A 26,480-nucleotide genomic window follows, 5' to 3' on the forward strand; every position below is an offset into this window, starting at 1 on the left:
AAACCTCACAATCTTATTACATTATGTTTTCATTGTTCTCTGATCTTTCTTAAAACTTCATTGAGGTATTTTAATCATTCACTTGCATTATTTATATTTGCAGTTTTTCTCCTCTGCATTGTATAAATGTTTCATTTTTATGGCACATGAAAACAAAAATTGTGTTTCTTTTCCCCTTTCTTTCAGATTTGGAGTCCAAGTATGACACAAAGTGTTCATCTACTAGAAAGGACATCACTAAAAAAAGTGGTTCTCAGTGGAAAGTAACAGAAAGTAAATTCATTGGTCTTGCCAGAAATGACTGGCAAAGCAAAAGCAAGACTGAAGTACAAAGACCTGAAGTGGGATATTTCAGCCAAATGAAAATCAACTCTGAAAAAGTGCCCCATTACAGACATCGTAAGTCTCTTATATCGCATCAGAGAGTTCATGATAGCAAGAAGCCCCATGCATATAAGGAATATGGGAGGGTCCTTAGCTGTGACTTAAATTTTGATGAATATGAGAGAATACATACTAGTGAGAAAACATATCAATATAATGCATATTGGAAAACCTTTGGAGATGACCCACATACCCTACAACTGAATATACATAGTGGTGTGAAACCTTGTAAATATATGGAATATGAGAATGCATTTAGTTTTTATGAAGACCTTAGTATACAGAAAATGCATGATTATCAAAAGTGCTATAAATGGAAGGAGTATGAAAGAACCATTGGAAGAGTTGAAGAAATAACTCCACTTCAAATAATTCATGATGGTGAGAAACCCTATGAATGCACTTTCTGTGGGAAATCCTTTAGAGTGCATGCACAACTTACTCGACACCAGAAAATCCATACTGATGAGAAACCTTACAAATGTATGGAATGTGGCAAGGACTTTAGATTCCATTCACAGCTAACTGAACATCAGAGAATTCATACTGGTGAGAAACCATACAAATGTATACAATGTGAGAAAGTCTTTAGAATTAGTTCACAGCTTATTGAACATCAGAGAATTCATACAGGTGAGAAACCTTATGCATGTAAAGAATGTGGGAAGACCTTTGGAGTCTGTAGAGAACTTGCTCGACATCAGAGAATTCATACCGGAAAGAAACCCTATGAATGCAAGGCATGTGGAAAGGTCTTTAGAAACAGTTCATCCCTGACTAGACATCAGAGAATTCATACTGGTGAGAAACCCTATAAATGCAAGGAATGTGGGAAAGCTTTTGGAGTAGGTAGTGAACTTACTCGACATCAGAGAATTCACAGTGGTCAGAAACCTTATGAATGTAAAGAGTGTGGAAAGTTCTTTAGACTTACATCAGCACTTATTCAACATCAGAGGATTCACAGTGGTGAAAAACCTTATGAATGTAAGGTATGTGGGAAGGCTTTCAGACATAGTTCGGCCCTTACTGAACATCAGAGAATTCATACTGGAGAGAAACCTTATGAATGCAAGGCATGTGGGAAGGCCTTTAGACATAGTTCATCTTTTACAAAACATCAGAGAATTCATACTGGTAAGAAACCCTATGAATGTAAGGGATGTGGGAGTGCCTTTAGTGTGGGTAAGCACCTTACCTGATATCGAAAAAGTTGTACTGGTGTTTTGTCTTTTGAATGACAGACATGCACAAAAGCCTTTTGCTTCTGAGTTTCACTGGGAAAGTCCATGCATTGAAATAAGAAGTAATCAAGGGGATTATGTTGCTCTATTGTTTCCAGACTTCCTGGCCACTCTATTTAGAAGTAGAATTACTCAGTGATAGGTGACGTATACTTTGTTTTGTTAGATATTGCCAAATATTTGTTTTTGTTTCTCCTTTTTATATCAGTTAACATTCTGAATATCCATTTAGATAGGGTGGTCCCTGTTCATTTCTGATATGTGTGGAAAATGTGTTTCACTAATCGTTAGAGTCAATTTCACATGAATTTCTTTTCCAGGCATATTTTGTTTATAGTTATTTTTGATGTTTGTGGTTTTGTTCTTTATTCATTGTTTTTGGCTTATTAATTTGTAATATTATTCAAATAAATCTTTTGCATTCTAATTTTTTGTTATATATGATATACTTTTCTTCCTCCAGAGAGTTAAAATTTCCAGTCACATACCATGTGGTTTTGAAGTCTTATGGCCCTGCATGGTATTTGTGTAGATTTGTTTCTGTTTCATTTTCTGTTGTTTTTGTTTTAATGTTAGATGAGTAATTTCCTTTCCATTGTCATCAAGTGATTGATTTCTTCTAAAATTTCTGTTTTGACATGACAGACTTACCTACCACAACAATTACTTTCAAGAGCCTTTTCACCACCAGTGGGATCCAAAGGAAAGGGGCACTTCTAAATATTTTGTAAAATTTACTAAGCCATTCTTATCTGTCTCTAGATTTATTAAAGGAGGGGAAAATCTACAGCTATTGCAATGATTATAAACTTAGTAAACTTACATTTAGAGAGTCTACAATTCTATTATTACCATGGCTTCTTGCATTTTGTATATTTATACTTTTTTATTCCCTGTTAGTGTTGCCTTGCTGGGTTGTGGCAGCTTAACAATTGATAGAACTTTGATTTTGGAAAGGAAGGAAAAGCAAAAGAAGAGAGAAAATTAGTGAACAGAAATAAAGTTGCCATTCTTAACTGTCCATCATCTCTTTCTTTAGTCAGGAGAGTTGACCCGGTTATGCAATTAATGTTAATTATGAGTCACTGGTTATTAGATATTTATAAGAAAATTTACCTATTGTTTAAATACATTTATGTCACCAGCATTTGTTATATTTTAGTTCTTCAAATTGGTCTTCCCCAGGATTTTTGGACTCTAAAGTTCTGCATGACCCAGCAATAGTAATTAAGCCATTTTCTTACTGGATATATTGGGCAGTTTTCTTTAAATACTCCTAATTAGTATTTCATTTAAATTAGCAGTTTTAAAAAAAACACATACTTAGGGGCACCTGGGTGACTCAGTTGGTTAACTTAGGGGCACCTGAGTGACTCAGTTGGTTAAGCGTCTGCCTTCGGCTCGGGTGATGATGTCGTGATCTCAGGGTCCTGGGATCAAGCTCCACACCAGGCTCCCTGCTCAGCAGGGAGTCTGCTTCTCCCTCTCCCTGGTACTTTCTTGTTCACTCACTCTCTCTCAAATAAGTAAAATCTTAATACACACACACACACACACAGTAGATATTTCATATGCTACAAAATAAGAATGAATCTCTGTTACCCTTTTTATCAGGATATATACTATTTCATGTCTTTAAAATAGTTCAACTCTATTACAATTATTAACAGTTTATTCTATTTACTGAGCTATAATGTGATCACACTGCTGATTTGCTCTTTAATCCCATTTTACTTGGTTATTCTAAGTTACCATTAGTGATTAGTTTATCTCTTACTATTAATACTTTAGAATGACTTGCCTTACACTCCTTTGTGTATTTTTAGTTTCCTTTTTCTTTTTGCTGTCTTGAACAAATTAAAACAATGAGCTGCCTAGACCTTACATATACACTTAAAAATTAATGACAGAAACAAAATAACCATGTATCTTGGCACTTACTTTTTGAAATGATTCATACATAAATGAAAATTTAATTAATACAAGAATATTCTTATTTTGCCTCCCTTATTTGTAATTACAGCTATATTTTGGTCACATTATGTTAACGTTTTTCTTTGAACTTTAAGAACACCTGTCATTTCACAGACCGCTGGTACAATAAATGATAATGTAATTATTGCTATTAACTTTTTTTTTTCTACTTATCTTTGGTGCTCAAATTGTTAAAACTTCATTCCTTTCCATTTTTATTTGGTACTTTATTGTTTCCACATTTCCCTTAGTCTACATAAGAAGTTTTTGGGTTTCCCCCCCAAATACAAGAGAATGTTCCAGACCTATCCTGTTTATTGCTGCAGTGAACCATGAAATTAGCTTCCAATAATGGAATCCACTTTCAGTTTAGTGGTGAAGAATTCTAATCAATAAATGTAAAAGGAATGAGGGAGATAGGAAAACACTGTAATAACAATAATTATATACAAAATTCATTGATGGATGCTAAAATGAAGGCAAAAGTTTATTTTTATTTTATTTTTTTAAAAGATTTTATTTATTCATTTGACAGAGAGACAGCCAGTGAAAGAGGGAACACAAGCAGGGGGAGTGGGAGGCGAAGAAGCAGGCTCCCAGTGGAAGAGCCTGACATGGGGCTCGATCCCAGAACGCCAGGATCACGCCCTGAGCCAAAGGCAGACGCTTAACGACTGAGCCACCCAGGCGCCCCCAAAGGCAAAAGTTTAAAGAGAAACAGGCCATTAGAATTTTATCAAAGTATCTATCCCAAATATATAATTACAAGGAGAAAATAGTCCATATACCACCTTTTTGAAATGATCACCAGTAATAAGACATCAGCATGTGATGCTCACCCAAAGTGAGGCACTAAGAAGGGCATACCACATGACTAGTATTCTGACTTAAGGGGGGGCGGAGCATAACCATAATGTAATCATGAGGAAACTGCAGACAAACTGAAAATGAAAAACTTACTATATAATAACTCACCCAGTACTCCAGAAATACATGACCTTTCAAGGTCATGAGTGGCAAGGGTAGAATGAAAAACTCCCAAAAGACTGAAGGAGCCTGAGGACATTTGACAACTGAATACAATGCAGGAATTTGGATTTGGATCTAATCTGTGGAACATTAGTGGAGAAGGCTTGGTGAAATCCAAATCTGGTACTTTAGGGGCGCCTGGGTGGCGCAGTGGTTAAGCGTCTGCCTTTGGCTCAGGGTGTGATCCCGGCGTTATGGGATCGAGCCCCACATCAGGCTCCTCCGCTATGAGCCTGCTTCTTCCTCTCCCACTCCCCCTGCTTGCGTTCCCTCTCTCGCTGGCTGTCTCTCTCTGCCAAATCTGGTACTTTAGGGGCTCCTGGGTGGGTGGCTCAGTCAGTTAAGTGCCCAAGTCTTTATTTCAGCTCAGGTCATGATACCAGGGTCATGGGGTTGAGCCTTGTATTGGGCTCTGTGCTCAGCGCAGAGTCTGCTTGTCCCTCTCCCTCTGTTCTTCCCCCCACTCTCTATCTCTAAATAAATAAAATCTTAAAAAAAAAAAAAAGCCAGTACTTAATTGATAGTACTATGCCAATGTTAATGTCCTGGTTTTGATCACTGTACTATGGTAATGTAATATGTTAATATTATGCAAACTGGAAGAAGAATGTATGGAAATTCTGTATTATTATAATTTTTTCTAAGTCTAGAACTTAAAGAAAAATATATTGTTTGCAGCCAAAATGGAAAATAGACTAGATTTACCTTCCTGCCTAAAGTAACAAAACACTAGATAAAATACAAGCAGCAATTGTTTTCAGATATTTAACATTAGACAACAGAAACACCTAACCAAGTGTAAACAAATGTAATATCCATACTTTTGACTCCACTTAATTCCTAGTAGGCATTTTCACATCTCAGCACAGGGAGGAGGAATACAGGGGGAGCATCGTGATGCCAAGATGGAGATGAGAGTCCAGGGAGGCAGAGAAAGCTAGTCTGCAGGGCAGACTACTAGAGCAAGTCTTGATCAGTGCATGGAGGTAACCACCTGAAGCCAACAAAAGAAATACCTAGCAAAAGCATGGGTAACCCTTGGGAGCTCACACAGCCAGATATATTGTGTCCCCATCATCTAGAGAGGTAAACTTCATAACATAACAGGGCACTGGTTAGATTACTTGAAATGTTATTGCCTCAATAGAGAAGCAAGTTAGTACTAAAGGCTTTCTGGTCCCACCTAATAAAGTTTAAAGGAAATCTTAATAGGAGAAAACTATTAACCAGGTAACATAGATATATTCCAGAACAAAGCTTGAGTATATTTCTAGAAATACAAAAAATACCAAGCACAAGGCAAATTTTATGATGTGTAGCTGGTAGGAAAAACAAAAACAGGAGTGTCAGAATGCAGGAATACAGGAGTATAATGAGAAAAATCTATAGAAACACATCCAAAAATGACAAAAATAGATTTTATATTTGATTTGCTAGATTTTATATTTGGCAATAGATACTGGCAGTACAACCATCTAAACTATTTTCCACATGCCCAACAAGGAAGAAGAGATCAATCATGTTAAGATGTAGTAAATATTAAAAAGACCTAAACAAAATTCTAGAGATTAAAAAATGTCTAAGATTTAAAAATACAGTCGATGAGATTAATAGAGTAGACACTATGAAAGAAAACATTAAGCTTGAGAACACAGCAACAAAAACTACAAGGTGATCAGAAAATCAGACTAGTAAATTAGGTAACAGAAAAACTATGGGATAACTGCAATCAACTAATTTTTGTAATTGGGATCCCTGGAAGAGAGCAAAAAGAATGAGCGGGGGGGGGGGGGACATTTACAGAAGTAAGTTTTCCAAATTTGGTGAACACTGTAAACCCACATACCCAGGAAGTTCAACTCATCCAAGCAAGTCACACCAAAGCTGACCTAAATCATAACCAAACTGACTAAAATCAGTAATAACAGAAGAATCCTAACAGCATCAGAAAGAAAAACCCCAAAAATCCTACATGCAAAAGAGCAAAGATAAAAACAAAAAAAACATTGTTCTGGACACAATGGAGTAAACATATTTTGCCCTATTCCTCCCCACTTATTAGACATAAGGTCTATGGGGATAAATACATGAAACAATGAGAATCTGAAACAGAAGTGGGAGCAAACTGATTATGGACTTTGGGACTTAAGGAACAACCCAACCCAGTGGTGACTTCCTTGGAGGAGAGCTGGGTTTAGTTTTGTTTTGTGTTTTGTTTTGTTTTTGGCTTCAGGCCTGAGTATCAGAGAACCTTGTAAATTGGAAATGTCACCAGATGTAAACAATTACCAAAAAAAACAAACCACATACTAACAAGAAAACAACACCCATGATATGCCTGTTTTCCTCAAACGAAGGGCTGAAAAGATTGCAGCCCTGCAGAACAAAAAGCCCTTTGACAATGCCAACTCTGTGTTACCGAACAGTAAAGAGAAATGCCTGTCTCCCACACCATTCTCCACAACAGCCAGCAGCACCACTCCCTTGCCAGTAAGTATCTGCAAAGGCTTCGTGTGTGCACAGCCCTATCATCCCAACTCAGGAATAAAGAGGCAGTGTCCCTTCTCCCAAACAGTGGGTGCATTCAGCTGCTGTATGAGCAGAAACCTGACTGCCAATCCTGGCACATCAATAATGTGGACCCTAAAAGGATGTGAGTGGAACACTGCCATCATAGCCCAGAAATAAAACACACCTCATCTTCTCCTCGTGGATGGGTGCACTGGGAGGGTGTGAGTGTGATTAGGTCTTGATTATCATTGTGACCTGGCACTTACTAGCTGCTGTTCCACCCTCTACTAGTTGACAGACATTTGAAGAGGCAGTGTATAATCTGACTCTGACTACCACTCTTAACACAACAGGAACAAAGGCCTTTTCCCCTTCCACCTAGTGGGGGCCTCCATAAACTATGTGTGTGAATAGAGCCATGCCTAAATCCCAGCTCACCAAGTAACATTTCCCCAGGAACCAGAATGTCATAACACCAATTACCAGAGTACAATAACAACTTATTCATCCTAGCAAGAATGAGGAATATTCAACTTAAATGAGAAAAGACCATCGGAAAACATTAAAAAGATGTCAAAGATATTGGAATTATCTTACAAGAATTTCAAAACTACTATCATAAAAATACTTGAGTGACAAATAATGCACCTAAAAACAGAGTTCCAAAATACATGAAGTAACAACTGACAATTTAACAGTAATTAGAACAATCAAACCACTTTCAATAATGGCTAGAACAACTAGGAAGATGTTCAACAAAAAGCAGAAGACATGAGCAACACTATAAACCACCCAGATCAAAGACATCAATAAAAACGCTAACCAATAATAGCAGAATACACATTATTCTCAAGTACACAAAACATTCTGCAGGATAGAACATACCTTTTCCATATATACAATGGAATATTACTTGGCCATCAGAAAGAACGATTGCCCAACATTCGCATCAACATGGACGGGACTGGAGGAGATTATGCTAAGTGAAATAAGTCAAGCAGAGAAAGACAATTATCATATGGTTTCACTCATTTATGGAACAGAAGAAATAGGAAGATCGGTAGGAGAAGGAAGGGAAGAATGAAAGGGGGTGTAAACAGAAGGGGGGATGAACCATGAGACTGTGGACTCTGGGAAACAAACTGAGGGCTTCAGAGGGGAAAGGGTGGGGGATTGGGATAGGCTGCTGATGGGTATTAAGGAGGGCGCATATTACATGGTGTACTGGGTGTTATACGCAAATAATGAATCATGGGACATCGCATCAAAAACTGGGGATGTACTGTATGGTGACTAATAAAATTAAAAAAAAAGAGAACATTTGGAAGCAGCCCCCTCCCCCACAAAAAAAAAAAAAGAAAAAGAAAAAAGGAACATACCTTATGCCATGTCTCAATAAATCTACAGAAATTAAAATCATACGAAGTACACTCTGATAATGAATTAGAAGTCAGTAACAAAAATGTGAAAAAAATCACAAATCACAACCATGTGGAACTTATACAACACACTTTTTAAAAAGATTTATTTTAGAGAGAGAGCACGGCGGGGGGGTGGGCAGAGGGAGAGTGAGAATCCCAAGCAAATTCCCCACTGAGCCTGGAGCCAGAGCAGGGCTTGATCCCACAACCCTGAGATCATGACCTGAGCCAAAGCCAAGAGTCAGATGCTTAACTAACTGCGCCACCCAGCTGCCCCTACGACTCACTCTTAACTAATCAAAATGTGAAAGAAAAAATCATGAGGAAAATTAGAATACTTTTGGATGAATGAAAGTAAACTTAAGAGATGCATATAAAGCACTGCATAAAGGTATATTTATAGCTATAAATGCCAATATTTTTAAAAGATCTCAAAGGAAGAACCTAACTTTGTACACTAACTACAGAGAAAAACCTGAAACAAAAGGAATTAAAGAAATCAAGAATAGGTGAAAAATAAATGAGAGAATAGAAAAAAAAAGAACATACATAAAACCAAAATTTATTTCTTTAAAAGAACAAAATTAGAAATGTTTATCTAAAATGATCATGAAAATAAAAAAAGGAAAAGCTTCAAATTACTCAAATTCATAATGAAAAAGTTCCTGACTACTGACATCACAGAAATTAGAAGTATTATAAGGAAATGCTATGAACAACTGTATGAAAACTAATTAAATAATTTAGATTAAACAAAATCCTAAAAGGTTAAAATTAGCAAAATACACACACAAAAAGAAAATCTATGCCCGTACCTATTAAAGAAACTGAATCCCTAACAACCTTCTAAAACAGAAAACGTCAGGCACAGATGGTTTCACTTGGTGAATTCTACCATTTAAATAGGAAATGATACTAATGCTCCACAGTATCTTCCACAAAATAGAATAACAGGAAAGAGTTCCTAACTCATTTTATGAGTCCAGCAATACCTTACTAGCAAAATCACATAAAGACATTATAAGAAAGGAAAATCACATAGTAGTATCTCTCATGAACATAAAACAAATATCCCGAACAAAACACAATATCAAATATAACAATGTATAAAATTATACAATACAATCGAGATTTATCCTATGCCCGCAAAGCTATCTCAACACTGCAAAATCAAGTAATCCATTACACATCAACAGACTAAAGAAGAAAAGTCATATATATTATCATGTCAATAGATGCAGAAAAGCATTTTTTAAAAATACCCATTTATGATTAAAAATCTCATGACAAACTAGGAATAGAAGGGACCTTATTCAACTTGATAAGAACATCTACAAAAACCTATCTATTCTCACCACTATTTTCAATACTGTGCTGGAAGTCCTAGCTAATGGAACAAATCAAGAAAAAAAACTAAAAGGTACATCGATTAAAAAGGAACAAATAAAACCATCTTTGTTTGCAGACGACATGGTTGACAATGCAAAACTCCAAAAGAATCAACAACAAAGAACTCCTGGAACTAATAAGTGATTATAGCCAAGGTTGCAAGCTACAAGGTTAATATATACAAATGTCAAGTTCTTTCCTACATACCAGCAATGAACAATATAAAATTAAAATTAAAAACCATTTAGCACATAAGAAAAAGAATAAATCTAAAAAATATACGTAAAACAGAAAAAACTGACAAAAGAAATAAAAGAACTAAATAAAAGAAAAAATATTCATAGATAGGAACACTCAGTATTGTTAAGATGAGTTATTCCAACCTTGAGCTATGGAATCATTACTATATCAATCAAAATCTCAGCATGTTATTTTGTAGATGTTGACTGACTCTTTGAAGTTCATATGGAAAGGCAAATGACCCAAAATAAGTCCACACAATACTGAAGATAAAGAAGTTGGAGCGCTAACAGTGACTTCAAGATTTACTACAAGGATACAATAATCAAGACTGTGTACTGTCAAAAGAATAGACAGATCAATGAAACAGAATAGAGTGCTCAGAAATAAATCCACACAAATAGACCCAACTGATCTTTTACAAAGGAACAAATACAATTCAATGAAGAAAGGTATCATTCAACAAATGAAGATGGAACAACTGGATATCCACATTAAGAAAATGAATCTAGGGACAGGCTTTAAGCTTCTTTAAAAAATTCGAAATTCATCACAAACCTAAATGTACAATGCAAAACTAAAGGACTTCTAGAAGATAAAACAGAAGAAAATCTAGGTAACTTTGGGCTTGGGAATGATTTCTTAAGAAACCAAAAGCATGGGGCGCCTGGGTGGCACAGCGGTTAAGCGGTTAAGCGGTTAAGCGTCTGCCTTCGGCTCAGGGCGTGATCCCAGTGTTATGGGATCTGCTATGAGCCTGCTTCTTCCTCTCCCACTCCCCCTGCTTGTGTTCCCTCTCTCGCTGGCTGTCTCTATCGCTGTCGAATAAATAAATAAAATCTTAAAAAAAAAAAAAAAAAACCAAAAGCATGATCCATGAAAAATAAAACCTGTTAAGTCAGATGTCATTAAAAATTTCTGCTATGCAAAAAGCACTCTTAAGAGAATAAAAAGACTAGCCACAGATTAGGAGAAAATTATTTGGAAAACACATATGATAAATGACTTGAATCTAAAATCTACAAAGAACTCTTAAAACCTAACAGTAGAAAGCAAACAATCCAATTAAAAAACAGAGAAAAGATCTGAACAGACAAAAGATCTAAACAGACATCTCACAGAAGATATACAGATAGCAAATAAGCTTACATAAAGATGCTCAACATCCTACAGCAATTAGGAAATTGCAAATTAAAATAATGAGATACCACTATCCACCTATCTGAATGGCTAAAATTCAAAATGCTGACAAAGATGTCTAGCAACAAGAATCCTTATTCATTGCTGGTAGGAATGGAAAATGGATCCACCACCTTGGAAGATAATTTGGCAGTTTTTTACAAAGCTAAAATTACTCCTAACCATATGAACTAGCAATCTTTCTCCTAGATATTTACCCAAATCAGTAGAAAACTTATGTCCACAAAAATCCACACTTGGATGGTAATAGCATATTCTTAAATTTTCTCAAACTGGAAGCAATGAAGAGGTCCTTAAAAGGTCTTTAAAAGGTGAAAACAAACTGCTATCATCTATACAGCAGATTATTATGCAAAGATTTTTAAAAAATTAAGCTTTTAGCCACAAAAACACATGGATGAAACATAAATGCATATTGTGTAGTGAATGAAATAAGTGCCTTTTTATTTTCTGCGTTTCTGATTCCTTCACACCTGGAGACTTACTGACTCTGGAGTGTGTGTGTCTCTGTGGCTACCTGTGTCTCCTAGGGTAGCCAACTCCTTACAGATAGTAAAAATTTACCTGGCAGTATGCCTTTCACATGCAAACTAACCAACCAGAGCATAAACTTAAACCTCCTTTACTGGGCTCATACTCAGGGTCACTTATTCCCTTGCCCTAATCACCCCAGAGCCATATACTAGCAACTAGGAACAACGCTTTGCCACAAAGCCTTCTGAGATTGTTCAAACTAATTAATCCTAAACCTGCTTACCCTATCCCACCCATTCCTTTCTGCAGAAATCACAGTAAAGTCTCTTGTCCACATTTTTTCCTTGTTCTTTCTACCTCAAAAGAGATGCTGGTGCTTCCCCATGCAAGCCTATGTTGCACGCTGTACCTCCTGTAAGTATAAAAACGTCTTGCTTCCTGACAGTCATCTCTGTGTCTGTGTCTTACCATACCTGATTAAAACAAATCCTGGGTCAATTTTTTATAAAGCCACTCTGAAGAGACTACATACTGTATGATTCCAACTCTATGACGTTGTGTAAAAACAAAACTATAAAGGCAATGAAATAATCAATGGATGCCGTGGAATAGGAGGGAGAGATGAATAGCTGGAGCATAGGGGATCTTTAGGGCAGTAGAACTATTTTGTGTGATGTTGTAATGATATAACATGATGCTATATGACACATGACATTATGCATTTTACAAATTCATACAACTATACAACACAGTGATTCCAAATGTAAATTATGAGCCTCAATTAATATATCAATGTTGCCTCATCAATTATAACAAAAGTACCATACTCCTATACAAGGTAATAATCACAGGGTAAACAGAGCAAAGGGGGTCCACTTCATCTAAAGGATAGTTCAAGTTCAGTGTTTCCTTGCTGATCTTCTATCTGGGTGATCTATCCAATATTGAAAGTGAGGTAATGAAGACCATTACTATTATTGTATTTCTGTCTATTCCTCCCTTCATATCTACTATTCTTTTAATATAGATACTCCAATGTTGAATACATACATATTTACAATTGTTATGCCTCTTGATGAATTGACCTTCTTTTCTTAATGCTTTTCACTTAAAGTACATTTTGTCTGATGTAAGAACAGTTGCCTTATATTTTGGTTTTCATTTGCATGGAACATCATTTTCCATTCCTTTACTTTTATCCTATATATGTCCTTAATATTGAAGTGAGTCTCTTATAAGCAGCATATAATTAGTTCTTATTCTTACAATCTTTCAGCAACGCTATGCCTTCAGTTTGAGAATTTAATCCATTTACATTTAAGGTAATTATTGATAGGTAAGGTCTTCTTATTGCCATTTTATTGTTTTCTGGCTGTTTTGTAGTGCCTTGTTCCTTTATTCCTCTGGTTGTCTTCCTTTGTGAATAGAGGATTTTCTGTAGTACTATGCTTTGATTCCCTTCTCTTTATCTTTTCTGTATCTACTATTGGTTTTGCTGTTTGGTTACCATGAGATTTACATAAACCATCTTACAGATATAATAGTCTATTTTACACTGATAAATCAATTTAGAACACAAACTCTACTCTTTCATTCCCATGCACACATTTCATTTTTCATGTCCTCCTTTCTGCAGGAGCCATGCTAATCTTCTCTGTATCATGCCAACAATTTTTAAGTATATGTGCTGCCGAAGTGAACACACACATTTCATTTTTCATGTCACCATTTACCATTTTTTAATGTGTATCCATTAACAAATGATTGTAGCTATGGTTATTTTTAGTACTTTTGTCCTTTACCTGTCATACTAAAAACAAATGGTTATAAGAGCACCATATTACAGTATTCAAGTAACAGAATTTGAGTATATACATACCTTTACTAATGTGTTATATATTTTCATATTTTTTCATGTTATTAATTAGTGCCATTTTATTTAAGCTTGAATAACTCCTTCTAACATTTCTTGTAAGGCAGGTGAAATGGTAATGAACTCCCTCAGCTTTTTGTTCATCTAGGAAAGTCTCTCTCTTCCATTTCTGAAGCAAAGCTTGGCTAGATAACATATTCTTAGTTGGCAGCTTGTTTCTTTCAGCATTAGAATATATACACCCACTCTTTCCTGGCCTGCAAGGTTAAATCCACTGATAACCTCATGTGTGTTTCCTTGTATATGAGGACTTTTTTGTCTTCCTGATTTAAAATTTTGTCTTTGTTATTAGACAGTTTTATTATAGTGCATCTTGGAGAAGATCTCTTTTGGTTAAATCTAGGGACCTATGAGCTCCCTAAACGTGACTGTCCAAATTGTTCCTCAGATTTGGGAATTTCTCAGTCATTATTTCTCTAAATAAGCTTTTTGTCCCTTTCTCCATCTCTTCTCCTTCCAGGACTCCACAATGTCTAAATTGCTTTTTGTCATGGCCTCCCTTAATTCATATAGGCTTTCTTAACCATTTTAATTTTTTTCTTTGTTCTTCTCTAAATAGTTTGAACTGGCCTGACTTCGAGTTCACAGTTTATCTCTTTTGGTTATCTCCTTTGCTGATGCTCTGTATTTCACTTTTCATTATTTAGCTGTATTCTTAAGTTCCAGTATTTCTGCTTGGTTTTATTTATTTATTTTTGTTTGTTTGTTTGTTTTTTGCAGCTTACTCAACCTCCTTGCAAGTATTTTGAATTCTCTATCAGGGAAAACATAGATTTCCATTTCTTTAGAGTCAGATACTGGAAAATTGTATTCCTGGATGGGGGGCTGGTCATATTTCCTTGATTTTTCAGAAGATGTATTCAGAAGACTTACATTGCTTGGGGGGAGACAAAAGAGTCACTGGAGAGAGTGGTGAGTGGATGGAGGGGGAGCAATGGAAATGTTTGAGAACGGACTGGTGTGCTGTTGAATAAAAGGAAATGTTCTAAATGTTATTCAAAATCCAAATGCATAAAAGAAAATATTGCAGCCACAATGAAAATGGGCACAGTCTTAGAGTTAAAAAAAAAAAAATTCCCCAAAAGAAAAGCCTAGGCCCTACATGGCTTCCTTAGTGAGATGGGGTTTTTTTTGTTTGTTTGTTTGCTTTAATAATACCAATCCTTCACAAACTCCTTCAGAAAATAAAGGAGGGAATACTTCTCAATTCATTCAATGAAGCCAGTATTGCCCCAATATTAAAACTAGCAAAAGACACCATAAAAGTTATAGACCAAGATACCCATGAACATAGAGGTATGAATCTTTTTAAAAAAACAACAACACCCCCCCCCCCCCCCCAGCAAACCAGGAGCCCCTGGCTGGCTCAGGCAGTAGAGCATGCAACCCTTGATTTCAGGGTCATGAGTGAGTTCCAGCCCCATGCTGGGCACAGAGGTCACTAAAAAAAAGCAAACCAGGGGCATCTGGCTTGCTCAATCAGTGAAGCATGTGACTCTTGATCTTGCTGTCATGAGTGCAAGCCCCAGGCTGAAGTAGAGTTTACTTAAAAAAAATTGCAAACCAAATTCAGCAACTAACAAAAAAGGTTATAAAACATGACCAAAGGTATTTATCCCAAGAATGCGCTAAAAGCCAATTAATACAATAAAGGACAAAAATTTCATGATGATGTTTTATCATGAATGATAAAAAAGCACTTGATAGATATTCAAGATTTTTTAAAAATACTCAACAATGGAAGATTAGAAGAGAACTTCCTTATCGTGATAAAGAGCATTTACAAAAGATTCTACAGTTAACATTATTCTTAACAGTGAAATATTGAATTCTTTATCCCTAAGGAGTAAGACAAAGATTTCTGATCCTACAATATTCATTTATCTTCTATAGTATTTTCTATCCAATGTTAAAAGACAACAAGATATGAAAGGATTATAAACTGAAACACACACACACAAATGGTGTTTATTTGCAAATATCATAACTATGTATACAAAACAGGGATTAGAGAACTACAGCCTGCATTTGCCTGCAAAATACAAAGAGCATGTAAATTTGTAAATAAAGTACTACTGATTCACAGCCCTGCCCATTCATTTATGTCGTATTGCCAATAAACACTTTCATGTCAGAGTTGAACAACAGGGGGTAGTGGTGCTGTCTCCTGCACAGTCGAAAAGCTGTAACTATTGACTCCCCCCAAACTAAACTGCTAATAACCTACTGTTGACCGAAAGACTTACTGATAACAAACAGTTGATTAACACGTTTGGTATGTTATATGTATTACATACTGTATTTTTACAATAAAGGAAGCTAGAAAAGAGAAAATGTTATAAGAAAATCATAAGAGAAAATACATTTACAGTACTGTACTGTATTTATCAGGGGAAAAAAGGAAATAAGTGTACCCATGCAGGTTAAACCATTTTGTTCAAGGGTCAACTGTATTTGCAAAAGATACCACATGGCCACAGTCCTGAGATCATCACTATTTGATCTTTTAAGAAAAAGTATGACAACAACCAGATGCAGAAAATACAAAGTGACTTACAAAATATTATAAGGCTAAATATTATAAAACTAATAAGTGGGTTTGGGAAGGTCACTGATACAAAGCTAATACACAAAAATCAATTCTATTTCTATACACTACATGCAGACTATGAAAATGAAAATACTAATAAAACACTTTGATTTAGGGGAGCCTTGGTGGCACAGCGGTTAAGCATCTGCCTTCAGCTCAGGGCATAATTCCGGCGTTATGGGATAGAGCCCCACATCGGGCTCCTCTGCTATGAGCCTGCTTCTTCCTCTCCCACTCCCCCTGCTTGTGTTTCCTCTCTCGCTGGCTGTCTCTATCTCTGTCGAATAAATTAATAAAATCTTTAAAAAAAAAAAAAACACTTTGATTTACAACAGAAAGAAAAACAATACACCTAGAAATACATTTAACAACATAGCATAAGACATGGGGGGCACCTGGGTGGCTCAGTGGGTTAAGTATCTGCCTTCGGCTCAGATCAGGATCTTGGGGTCCTGCGACAGAGCCCCATGTCAGGTTCCCTGCTCAGCGGGGAGTCTGCTTCTCCCTCTGCCCCTCCACCCCATGCGTGATCTTTCACTCAAATAAATAAACGAAATCTTAAAAAAAAGAGTATAAGACCTGTATGACAAAAAACAAAAAAAAGGATACGGAGAGAAAATGAAGACCTACATAAATGGAAAGCTATATAATGTTCCTGAACTAATAGACTCAATATTGTTAAGAAGGTATTTCTCCCCAAATTGATCTACAGATTCAACAAAAATTCCTACTAAAATCCCAGGCTTTCTTGTAGAAAATAACATATGAATCCCAAATTTTATGGGGAAATATAAAGAACCTATAATAGCCACTTTCAAAAGATAATAAAGACAGAGAACCTACACTACAAGATTTCAAAATTTATAAACTATGGTAATTCAGACAGTCTGGTATTGGCATAAGGATAGCCATGTATGTAATGAAATAGTTCAAAAGAAACCCTCACATTTATGGTTAACTGGGGGAGGGGGAAAGATGGTGGAGGAGTAGGGGACCCCATTTCAACTGGTCCTCTGAATTGAGCTGGTTATCTACCAGACCATTCTGAGCACCCACTAAATCAGCCTGAGATGTAAGACGATATATCTGGATCTCTACAAACAGAACATATCCGGTGGTTGGTCTCAAGGTAGGAAGCGGGAACTGTGATTCCGCAGGCAGATATCAGAAGATAAACAGGTCTCTACATTCTTGCAACCATTCTTGCATTCTTGCAACCACACCTCATCAGACTAAGAGGAGGAACCCCCAAAAAAGGAAAGAAACAGAGACTGTGGCCTCTGCCACAGAACTAATGGATATGGAGATAACCAAGCTGTCAGAAATGGATTTCAGAGTAACAATTACCAAGGCGCTATCTAGGCTTAAGAAAAATATTAACAAAAATATAGAATCTCTAAGGGCTGAAAAGAGATCTAATCTGGCTGAACTTAAAAATGCTATGAATGATATGGAGTCTAAACTGGATGCTTTGACTGCCAGGGAAAACGAGGCAGAACAAATTAGTGAGTTAGATGATAAGATAGAAAAGAAGGAAAAAGAGGTGGCATGAGAAAAATGAATCCAATTTCAAGAAAGTCAGCTGAGAGATATTACTGACTCAATAAAACATTCCAATATCAGAATTATCAGGATCCCCAAGGGGGTGGAGAAAGAGAGAGGTCTAGAAGATATATTTGAGCAAATCGTAGCTGAGACCTTCCCTAATCTGGGGAAGGAAATAAGCATTCATGTCCAAGAGGAAGAAAGGACCCCTCCTAAGATCAATAAGAATAAACCAACACCACGACATATAATAGTACAAGCTGGAAATCTTAGAACCAAGGAAACAATCTTGAAAGCGGCGAGGGGGACGAGATTTCTTACGCACTGAGGGAGGAACATCAGAATAACATCAGACCTGCCCACAGAGATCTGGCAAGCCAGAAAGGGCTGGCAAGACATATTCAGGTTACTAAATGAGAAGAACATGCAGCCAGGGATACTGTATCAAGCAAGGCTGTCATTCAGAATGGATGGAGAGACAAGGAGCTTCCAAGACTGGCAGAAACTGAAAGAATATGTGACCACCAAGTCAGCCCTGAAAGAAATATGAAGGGGGGGGGTTCTATAAAAGTAGAAAGACCCCAAGAGTGATGCAGAACAGAAATTTACAGAGACAATTTATAGAAACAAGGACTTCACAGGCAACATGATGACATTAAAATCATCTCTCTCAATAATCACTCTTAATGTGAATGGCCTAAATGCTCCCATAAAACACCACAGGGTTGCAGACTGGATAAAAAACATGACCCCTCCCTATGCTGTCTACAAGAGACTCATTTTGAAGCTAAAGATACATCCAGACTGAAAGCAAAGGGATGGAGAACCATTTTTCATGCCAATGGACCTCAAAAGAAAGCTGGGGTAGCAACTGTCATATCGGACAAATGAGATTTTAAGCTAAAGACTGTAGAGATACAGAAGGACACTATATAATTCTTATAGGGTCTATCCAACAAGAGGATCAAACAATTACAAATATCTATGCCCCCAACATGGGAGCAGCCAACTACACAAGCCAACTGTTAACCAAAATAAAGAGACATATAGATAATAACACGTTAATAATAGTGGGACCTCAACACTCCACTCTCGGCAATAGACAGATCATCTAAGCAGAAAATCAACAAAGAAAAAAGAGCTTTGAATGACACACTGGACCAGATGGACCTCATAGATATATACAGAACATTCCACCCTAAAACAACAGAATACTCATTCTTCTCAATCGCACATGCAACTTTCTCCAGAAGAGACCACATACTGGGTCACAAATCAGGTTTCAACCGATATCAAAATACTGAGATTATTCCCTGCATATTTTCAGACCACAATGTTTTGAACCTGGAACACAAACACAAGAAAAAATTTGGAAGAAACTCAAACATTTGGAAGCTAAGGACCATCCTGCTTAAGAATGTTGGGGTCAACCAGGAAATTAAAGAAGAACTTAAACAATTTATGGAAACCAATGAGAATGAAAACACATCAGTCCAAAACCTATGGGATACTACAAAGGCGGTCCTAAGGGGGAAATACATAGCCATCCAAGCCTCACTCAAGAGAATAGAAAAATCTAAAATACAGACCCTATACTTACACCTTGTAAGGTACAACTTCCAACTGGAGATCAAACAACAAAGTAAGCCTAAGCCAAGCAAGAGAAGAAAATTAATTAAGATTAGAACAGAGATCAGTGAATTAGAAACCAGAAATACAGTAGAGCAAATCAACGAAACTAGAAACTGGTTCTTTGAAAGAATTAATAAGATCGATAAACCACTGGCCAGACTCATTCAAAAGGAAAGAGAAAGGACCCAAATTAATAAAATTATCAATGAAAGGGGAGAGATCATGACTAACACCAAGAAAATACAAACAATTATTAGAAATTATTATCAACAACTATATGCCAATAAATTAAGCAACCTGGAAGAAATGGATGCCTTTCTGGAAACTTATAAACTACCAAGACTGAAACAGGAAGAAACTGACAACCTGAATAGACCAATAACCAGTAACGATATTGAAGCAGTGATCAAAAACCTCCAAAAAACGAGTCCAGGGCCTGATGGCTTCCCAGAGGAATTCTACCAACATTCAAAGAAGAAATAATACCTATTCTCCTGAAGCTGTTTCAAAAAATAGAACCAGAAGGAAAACTTGCAAACTCATTCTATGAGGCCAGCATTACCTTGATCCCCAAACCAGGCAAAGACCCCATCAAAAAGGAGAATTACAGACCGATATCCCTCATGAATATGGACGCCAAAATTCTCAACAAGATCTTAGCTAATAGAATCCAACACTACATTAAAAGGTTCATCCACCAACACCAGGTGGGATTCATCTATGGGATTCAAGGGTGGTTCAACATTCGCAAATCAGTGTGATAGAACACATTAATAAGAGGAGAAACAAGAATCATATGGTCCTCCCAATTGAAGCAGAAAAAGCATTTGACAAAATACAGCATCCTTCCTGATTAAAACCCTTCAGGCCAGGATCAAGTTAAGATGGCGGAGGAGTAGGGGTCCCCTTTTTCAGCTGGGCCCCTGAGTAGAGCTGGATAGGTACCAGACCATCCTGAACATCCACAGAATCAGCCTGAGACACAGGAAGATACATCTGGATCTCTACAAATTAACATCTCCAGCGCTGAGTATTGAGGTACGAAGCGGGGAACCGTGAAACCTCGCACAGATATGGGAAGATAAATGGAAGGGGGAGGGAGCCGCTGTGTTCGGGCGCTGGGAGGCGGTAGCCACCTGCACTGGGAAGCCAGCAGACACGTGGACCGGCACTGGTGAGAAAGCAGACAGAGACTGTTAGCCGGGGAACATGCGCGACCAGTCTGAAAACCAGAGCTCAGGAGTGCGCCCGAACCACACTGAAACAGAGCTCTGGAGCGCGCAGGGGCGGCTGGCGGTGTTAGAAACACAAAGGACAGAGACCCGCGGGCCCTGGAAGTGAGGGATGGGACGATGGCTGTGGGGCGCACATCCCGGGACACTGCAGGGTTGAACAGCACCAACAAAAACAGAATTGAAGAGGCCAGGACAACAGTGGAGAAAGGTCTGTGAATCCTCTGCTCTGAGACAGAGGCTGAGATTCAGCTACTACTGCTCTGACTCTCAGAAGAGGCTCAACAAACCGCCAGGGAAAGCCACCAGAGAACAAAAGCCTGGAAATACTGGCTCACAGTGTGCCCATCCCCATCCCCCCTCGCAGGGGACATGGAGACTCTACCCAAACAGGGTTGCCTGAGTATCGGCACAGCAGGCCCCTCCCCCAGAAGGCAGGCTGAAAAATCAAGAAGCCCACATCCCTAAGGTCCCCATAAACCAAGTGCGCACTGCATGGGTCCTGGTCAATAATTTGGGCTTTGGACAACCCCGCAATCTCTCCTCATCAGAATGAAGAGAAGGAGAAACACCCCAGCAAAGAAAAGACAATGAGTCTGTGGATTCTGCCACAAAACTAATGGATATGGATATAACCAAATTATCAGAAATGGAGTTCAGAGTAACAATGGTCAAGAAGATGTGTAGACTTGAAAAAAGTATTAACGAAAACATTAATGAGAATATAGAATCTCTAAGGGCGGAAATGAGAGCGAATCTGGCAGAAATTAAAAATTCTATGAATCAAATGGAGTCAAAACTAGATGCTCTGACGGCCAGGGTGAATGAGGCAGCAGAACATATCGGCGAATTGGAGGATGGGTTAGAAGAGAAAATTAAAACAGAAACTTGGCTCAAAAAAATCCAATCTCAAAAATGTAGGTTACGAGTGATTAGTGACTCAATGAAACGATACGATGTAAGAATCATCAGCATTCCCAAGGGGGTGGGGACAAACAGAGGTGTAGAGAGCTATTTGAACAAATTGTAGCTGAAAATTTCCCTAATCTAGCAAAGGAAACAAACATCTGTGTCCAAGAGGAAGAGAGGACCCCTCCCAAGCTCAAACACGACAAACCTACGCCACGTCACGGCATAGTGCATTTCGCAAATATTAGATTCAAGGATACAGTATTGAAAGTGGCCAGGGCAAAGAAATTTCTCACGTACCAAGGCAAAGGTATCAGAATTGCGTCAGACCTGTCTGACCTGGAATGAGAGAAAGGGTTGGGGGGGACATTTTTAAAGCTCTTTCAGAGAAAAACATGCAGCTAAGGATCCTATATCCAGCAAGGCTGTCATTCAGAATTGATGGAGAGATAAAGACCTTCCAGAATCGCCAGTCATTAACCAATTTCATAACCACGAAACCGGCCCTACAGGAGATATTAACGCAGTTCTATAAAAGTAAAAAGGCCCCAAGAGAGATACAGAACAGAAAGTCACAATCTATAGAAACAAAGTATTTACAGGCAACAACCACAAAACAGTAACAATGGTCAAGATAATGTATAGACTTGAAAAAAGTATTAACGAAAATGTGAATGAGAATATAGAATGTCTAAAGGCAGAAATGAGAGCGAATCCAGCAGAAATTAAAAATTCTATGAATCAAATGCAGCCAAAACTAGATGCTCTGACGGCCAGGGTGAATGAGGCAGAAGAACGTATCGGTCTCAATAATCAGTCTCAATGTAAATGGCCTAAGTGCTCCCATAAACGCCACGAGGTTGCAGATTGGATAAAAAGACATGACCCATCCATTTGCTGTCTACAAGAGACTCATTTTGAACCTAAAGATACATCTAGACTGAAAGTAAAGGGATGGAATACCATCTTTCACGCCAATGGACCTCAAAAGAAAGCTGGGGTAGCAATTCTCATATCAGAGAGGTTGGATTTTAAACTAAAGACTATAGTTAGAGATACAGAAGGGCACTATATTATTCGTAAAGGCTGTATCCAACAAGTGGATATGACAATTTTAAATATATATGCCCCCAACAGGGGAGCAGCAATATACACAAGCCAACTCTTAACCACAATAAAGAGACATATAGATAAAAATACGTTAATAGTAGGGGACCTCAACACTCCACTCTCAGCAATAAATAGATCACTTAAGCAGAAAATCAACAGAGAAAGAAGTGCTTTGAATGGCATACTAGATGAGTTGGACCTTATAGACATATATAGAACACTACACCCCAGAACCAAAGAATACTCATTCTATCCTAATGCCCATGAACATTCTCAGGAATAGACCATGGGTCACAAAACAGGTCTCAACCAATACCAAAAGACTGAAATTATTTCCTGCATATTCTCAGACCACAACGCTTTGAAATTGGAACTCAACCACAAGGAAAAATTTGGAAGAAACTCAAACACTTGGAGACTAAGAACCATCCTGCTCAGGAATGATTCGATAAACAAGGAAATAAAAAATCAATTTAAACAATTTATGGAGACCAACGAGAATGAAAACACAACGGTCCAAACAAAACCTATGGGATACTGCAAAGGCAGTCCTAAGGGGGAAATACATAGCCATCCAAGCCTCACTCAAAAGAACAGAAAAATCTAAAATGCAGTTTTTATATTCTCCCCTCAAAAAGCTGGAACAGCCACAGAGGAACAGGCCTAATCCACACACGAGAAAGCAGTTGATCAAGATTAGAGCAGAGATCAATGAATTAGAAACCAGGAGGACAGTAGAGCAGAGCAAAAGAACTAGAAGCTGGTTCTTTGAAAGAATAAATAAATTGACAAACTGCTGGCAAGACTTATCCAAAAGAATAGAGAAAGGACCCAAATTAATAAAATTATGAATGAAAAAGGAGAGGTCACAACCAACACCAATGAATTTGGAGGATTATTAGAAACTTTTATCAACAGCTATATGCCAATAAATTAAACAATCTGGACGAAATGGAGGCCTTCCTGGAAACCTATAAACTACCAAGACTGAAACAGGAAGAAATTGATTTTTTTTTTTAAAGATTTTATTTATTTATTTGACAGAGATAGATACAGCCAGCGAGAGAGGGAACACAAGCAGGGGAAGTGGGAGAGGAAGAAGCAGGCTCATAACGGAGAGGCTGATGTGGGACTCGATCCCAGAACGCTGGGATCACACCCTGAGCTGAAGGCAGACGCTTAACCGCTGTGCCACCCAGGCGCCCCAAGAAATTGATTTTTTAAACAGGCCAATTAATTATGAAGAGATTGAGTCAGTGATAAACAACCTTCCAAATAACAAAACGTCAGGCCCGGATGGTTTTCCTGGGGAATTCTACCAAACATTCAAAGAAGAAATAATACCTATTCTCCTAAAGCTATTTCAAAAAATAGAAACAGAAGGAAAGCTACCAAACTCGTTCTATGAAGCCAATATTACCTGATCCCCAAACCAGGCAAAGACCCCATCAAAAAGGAGAAATAAAGACCGATTTCCCTAATGAATATGGACGCCAAAATCCTCAACAAGATCCTGGCTAACAGAATCCAACAGTACATTAAATGATTATCTATCATGACCAAGTGGGATTCATCCCTGGGATGCAAGGGTGGTTCAACATTCACAAATCTATCAGTGTCTTAGATTTTATCCAGAAGGAAAAATTCAAAAATCATATGATTCTCTCAATAGATGCAGAAAAAGCATTTAACAAAATACAGCATTCTTTCCTGATTAAAACCCTTCAGAATGTAGGGATACAGGGTACATTCCTCAATGTCATAAAAACCATCTATGAAAAGCCACAGCAAATATCATTCTCAATGGGGAAAAGCTGGAAGCCTTTCCCTTAAGATCAGGAACACGACAAGGATGCCCACTCTCGCCACTATTATTCAACATAGTACTAGAAGTCCTGGCAACAGCAATCAGACGACAAAAAGGGATCAAAGGTATCCAAATCGGCAAAGAAGAAGTCAAAATGTCTCTCTTCGCAGATGACATGCTACTCTATATGGAAAACCCAAAAGAATCCAGCCCCAAACTATTAGAAGTTATAGAGCAATTCAGTAACGTGGTGGGATACAAAATCAATGCCCAGAAATCAGTTGCATTTCTATACACGAATAACGAGACTGAAGAAAGAGAAATTAGGGAATCCATCCCATTTACAATAGCACCAAAAACCATACGTTACCTTGGAATTAACCAGAGATGTAAAGGATCTATATTCTAGAAACTATAAATCACTCTTGAAAGACATTGAGTAAGACACAAAAAGATGGAAAAATATTCCATGCTCATGGATCGGAAGAATCAACATAGTTAAAATGTCCATGCTACCCAGAGCAATCTACACTTTCAATGCTATCCCGATCAAAATACCGAGGACATTTTTCAAGGCACTGGAAGAAATAGTCCTTAAATTTGTGTGGAACCAGAAAAGGCCCCGAATCGCCAAGTAAGTGTTGAAAAGAAAAAACGAAGCTGGGGGCATCACAATGCCGGATTTCAAGCTGTACTACAAAGCTGTGATCACAAAGACAGCATGGTACTGGCACAGAAACAGACACATAGACCAATGGAACAGAATAGTGCACCCAGAAATGGACCTCGGCTCTTTGGGCAACTAATCTTTGATAAAGCAGGAAAAAACATCCGGTGGAAAAAAGACAGTCTCTTCAAGAAATGGTGCTGGGAAAATTGGACAGCTACGTGCAAAAGAATGAAACTTGACCACTCTCTCACACCATACACAGAGATAAACCTCAAATGGATGAAAGACCTCGATGTGAGACAGGAATCCATCAAAATCCTAGAGGAGAACATAGGCAGCAACCTCTACGACATCAGCCACAGCAACTTCTTTCATGACACATCTCCAAAGGCAAGAGAAACAAAAGATAAAATGAACTTGTGGGACTTCATCAAGATAAAAAGCTTCTGCACAGCCAAGGAAACAGTAAAAAAAAACTAAGAGGCAGCCCAGGGAATGGGAGAATATATTTGCAAATGATGCTACAGATAAAATACTGGTCTCCAAGATCTACAAAGAACTTCTCAAACTCAATATGCGAGAAACAAATAAATAAATCATAAAATGGACAGAAGATATGAAGAGACACTTTTCTATTGATGACATACAAATGGCTAACAGACACATGAAAAAATGTTCAAAATCATTAGCCATCAGGGAAATTCAAATCAAAACCGCACTAAGATACCACCTTACGCCAGTTAGAATGGTCAAAATTGACAAGGCAAGAAACAACAATTGCTGGAGAGGATGTGGAGAAAGGGGATCCCTCCTACATTGTTGGTGGGAATGCAAGTTGGTACAGCCACTCTCGAAAACAGTGTGGAGGTCCCTTAAAAAGTTAAGAATTGAGCTACCCTGTGATCCAGTCATTGCACTACTGGGTATTTACCCCAAAGATACAGACGTAGTGAAGAGAAGGGCCATATGCACCCCCAATGTTCATAGCAGCATTGTCCACAATATCTAAATCGTGGAAGGAACCAAGATGGCCTTGAACAGATGACTGGATTAAGAGGTTGTGGTCCATATATACAATGGAATATTACTCAGCTATCAGAAAGAACGAGTTCTCAACATTTGCTGCAACATGGACGGCACTGGAGGAGATAATGCTAAGTGAAATAAGTCAAGCAGAGAAAGACAA

At 37.7% G+C, this 26,480-nt stretch overlaps 1 protein-coding gene, 1 long non-coding RNA gene and 1 other non-coding gene across 17 annotated transcripts in view; 1 reads left to right on the top strand and 2 right to left on the bottom strand.

Annotated features, from left to right (window-relative positions):
- The window catches only part of ZNF529 (zinc finger protein 529), a 74,027-nt gene extending 68,891 nt beyond the window's left edge, over window positions 1–5,136 (top strand). For all 14 annotated transcript variants that reach the window (XM_087871088.1, XM_087871081.1, XM_087871089.1 and 11 more), the window contains one exon: window positions 187–5,136. In XM_087871088.1, the coding sequence (XP_087727214.1) occupies window positions 187–1,586 (1,400 nt within the window). In that variant the 3' untranslated portion in view covers window positions 1,587–5,136. The remainder of the gene's footprint in view (window positions 1–186) is intronic.
- LOC148108255 (uncharacterized) overlaps window positions 1–26,480 on the bottom strand; it is a 71,190-nt gene that overhangs the window by 19,993 nt on the left and 24,717 nt on the right. The window lies entirely within an intron of this gene.
- On the bottom strand, window positions 13,458–13,569 carry LOC123797394 (U6 spliceosomal RNA). The gene has a single exon (XR_015720866.1). It is a non-coding gene; the product is annotated as a U6 spliceosomal RNA (small nuclear RNA).

Source organism: Ursus americanus, chromosome 21, assembly GCF_024610735.1.
Source record: "Ursus americanus isolate L20-20 chromosome 21, mUrsAme1.1.p, whole genome shotgun sequence".
Taxonomy (NCBI): Eukaryota; Metazoa; Chordata; class Mammalia; order Carnivora; family Ursidae; genus Ursus; species Ursus americanus.